Below are 1,853 nucleotides of genomic sequence, written 5' to 3'. Positions count from 1 at the left end.
GTAGCCGCTAAAGTATTAATAGAAAGTATTTCACGGACGAAATTTTATGTTCCGCTCCACATTACACGAGTCAGATATTAGTAGGATACTGATCGCAAACTAGCCGAAGAATTATTGCGGTTCCCCGGGTTGTTTTTCAAGTGTATTATTTTATTATAAGGCCAATATCGTGCACTGTCTCGCTCGCGTTGATTGGCCTTGTTACGTAGACTCAAAGGGCAACAAGGCTACAGTTTCGGAGAATCGGACGTCCTTCTGCCCCACGGGTCACCCGTATATGCATAGTAACAGCAAGTCGCATTGGTTGGGACTCGACCTATAGGTGCGTAGATTTATTAAATTATATCGGGCGAAACACTCATTGATGTTGCTAATACGTCTAACACACCGAAGCTAAGCCAAATTACTTCATTTTGTACTCGACGTACGCCATCATAGCAGCGTCGATTCCGTAGCGCGTTTGATTCTATCTCAGTCTTCGCGAAGCTCTAATTGTAGGGGCTGCTGATTGGTACTAAAAGAGTTAAAAAGAGTTAGTGTCATAGATGGATACGATCTTATCAACTTTAAAAGGGGATAAGACGTAGTGGGTACCAGAGGAACTGTACCGTTACTGGCATCCCTTGGTTACGCCACCACACCGTGTGGCAGCCACGCGGTGTCTCCCGTTGGTCAGCTTACCATAAGCTTTGTTCATGCTAGACATGGATGATGGTGAGGCTTCAGAAACTTTACCATCGTCCATGTGTGACAGAGAGCCAGCTCACCATCGACGATCTTATTTATATGTACGGCAACCCAGAATTAGCGTGGAATAGACACTACATGTAGTATTATGGTACATGTACCGCGGTATTACAAGAGATAAGCCTGAAAGTATAATACCAAATATTCAGGACTACATGTATAATATGGTGGAACGCAAGGCACCGCGCACGGATTTCGCAAGAGGCAATCGAAACAAACAAAATTGATCCTTTGTATGTACATGTGCTGCCAATTCAACGCTGTACTCTTGTTTAACAAGATGTTTAATATACTCCAGATTATAAAACAATAGATCAGCTAATGTGAAATATATTAAAACAAAAAATTCATCGAAGTACTACCGATAGAACATCCACGCGAGACGTTCACTTTGTACAGAAAACGTTCAAAAAGCAGATCTCTTTAAGCATTGAAGTGCTTTCTATTGACAACAGCCGGAGTCTGGTCAGGCATTGCTGCTCATCAGCTGTTGTTTTTGCAGGCAAAAGAGCTCGTAATCGCCAATGGTCCAGCCTGAACCAGGATAGGGTGAAGTACTGTACCGTATTAACCTTATTATTATAGGTTTTCAAGTACCATATAAATTAATCTTAAATCTTTAACGCAGTTTTGATTAGTTGACCGCAATAAAGATATCAAGCGGTAAGCTCGCAATTTATCTCGGCTGAATTCAACAAATGTTATTATACACGATAAAGCGTCGGGCTATAATTAAATGTGCCATTTCTGCCAACTCGTGCTGCAAACACGATTTGAGGAACTCGCATTCAAAGCTTAAATGATTACGAACACTATTAGCTATGGACTAACTACACGGCAAACTAGATGCAAAACACCATACCGACTTCTGAAACAGTAGTCTAGTAAATAATAGCAGTGTAGCATACCAAACTGATCAAAGCGTTTTTCTTTTTTACATGCATTTGAAAGGGGTAACAGAATAACCAGTCCGATTTGAGATTATTTGTACCGTACAAACTAGTATTTACTTGAAGGATGCAAGCAAAGTATTGCAAGACAGAACATGCAAAACACATGCATTTACTGTCCAAACACACAGCAAATCATTTGTCTTGGCTAAAGTA

The 1,853-nt window shown here is 40.8% G+C and overlaps 1 protein-coding gene across 1 annotated transcript; it reads right to left on the bottom strand.

Moving 5' to 3' along the window:
* Window positions 1–471: 471 nt before the first annotated feature.
* On the bottom strand, window positions 472–745 carry PPTG_22290 (hypothetical protein; the record flags this gene model as incomplete). Its single annotated transcript, XM_008902873.1, has 2 exons — window positions 472–514; window positions 615–745. The coding sequence occupies 2 exons, from the start codon at window positions 743–745 to the stop codon at window positions 472–474; spliced, it is 174 nt and encodes a 57-aa protein (XP_008901121.1).
* Between the last annotated feature and the right edge of the window lie 1,108 nt (window positions 746–1,853).

The sequence above is a fragment of the Phytophthora parasitica genome (genome assembly GCF_000247585.1).
Source record: "Phytophthora parasitica INRA-310 unplaced genomic scaffold supercont2.14, whole genome shotgun sequence".
Lineage (NCBI taxonomy): Eukaryota > Oomycota > Peronosporomycetes > Peronosporales > Peronosporaceae > Phytophthora > Phytophthora nicotianae.
Note: the sequence above shows the minus strand (reverse complement) of the source record. Positions and strands in the feature narration are given on the sequence as shown.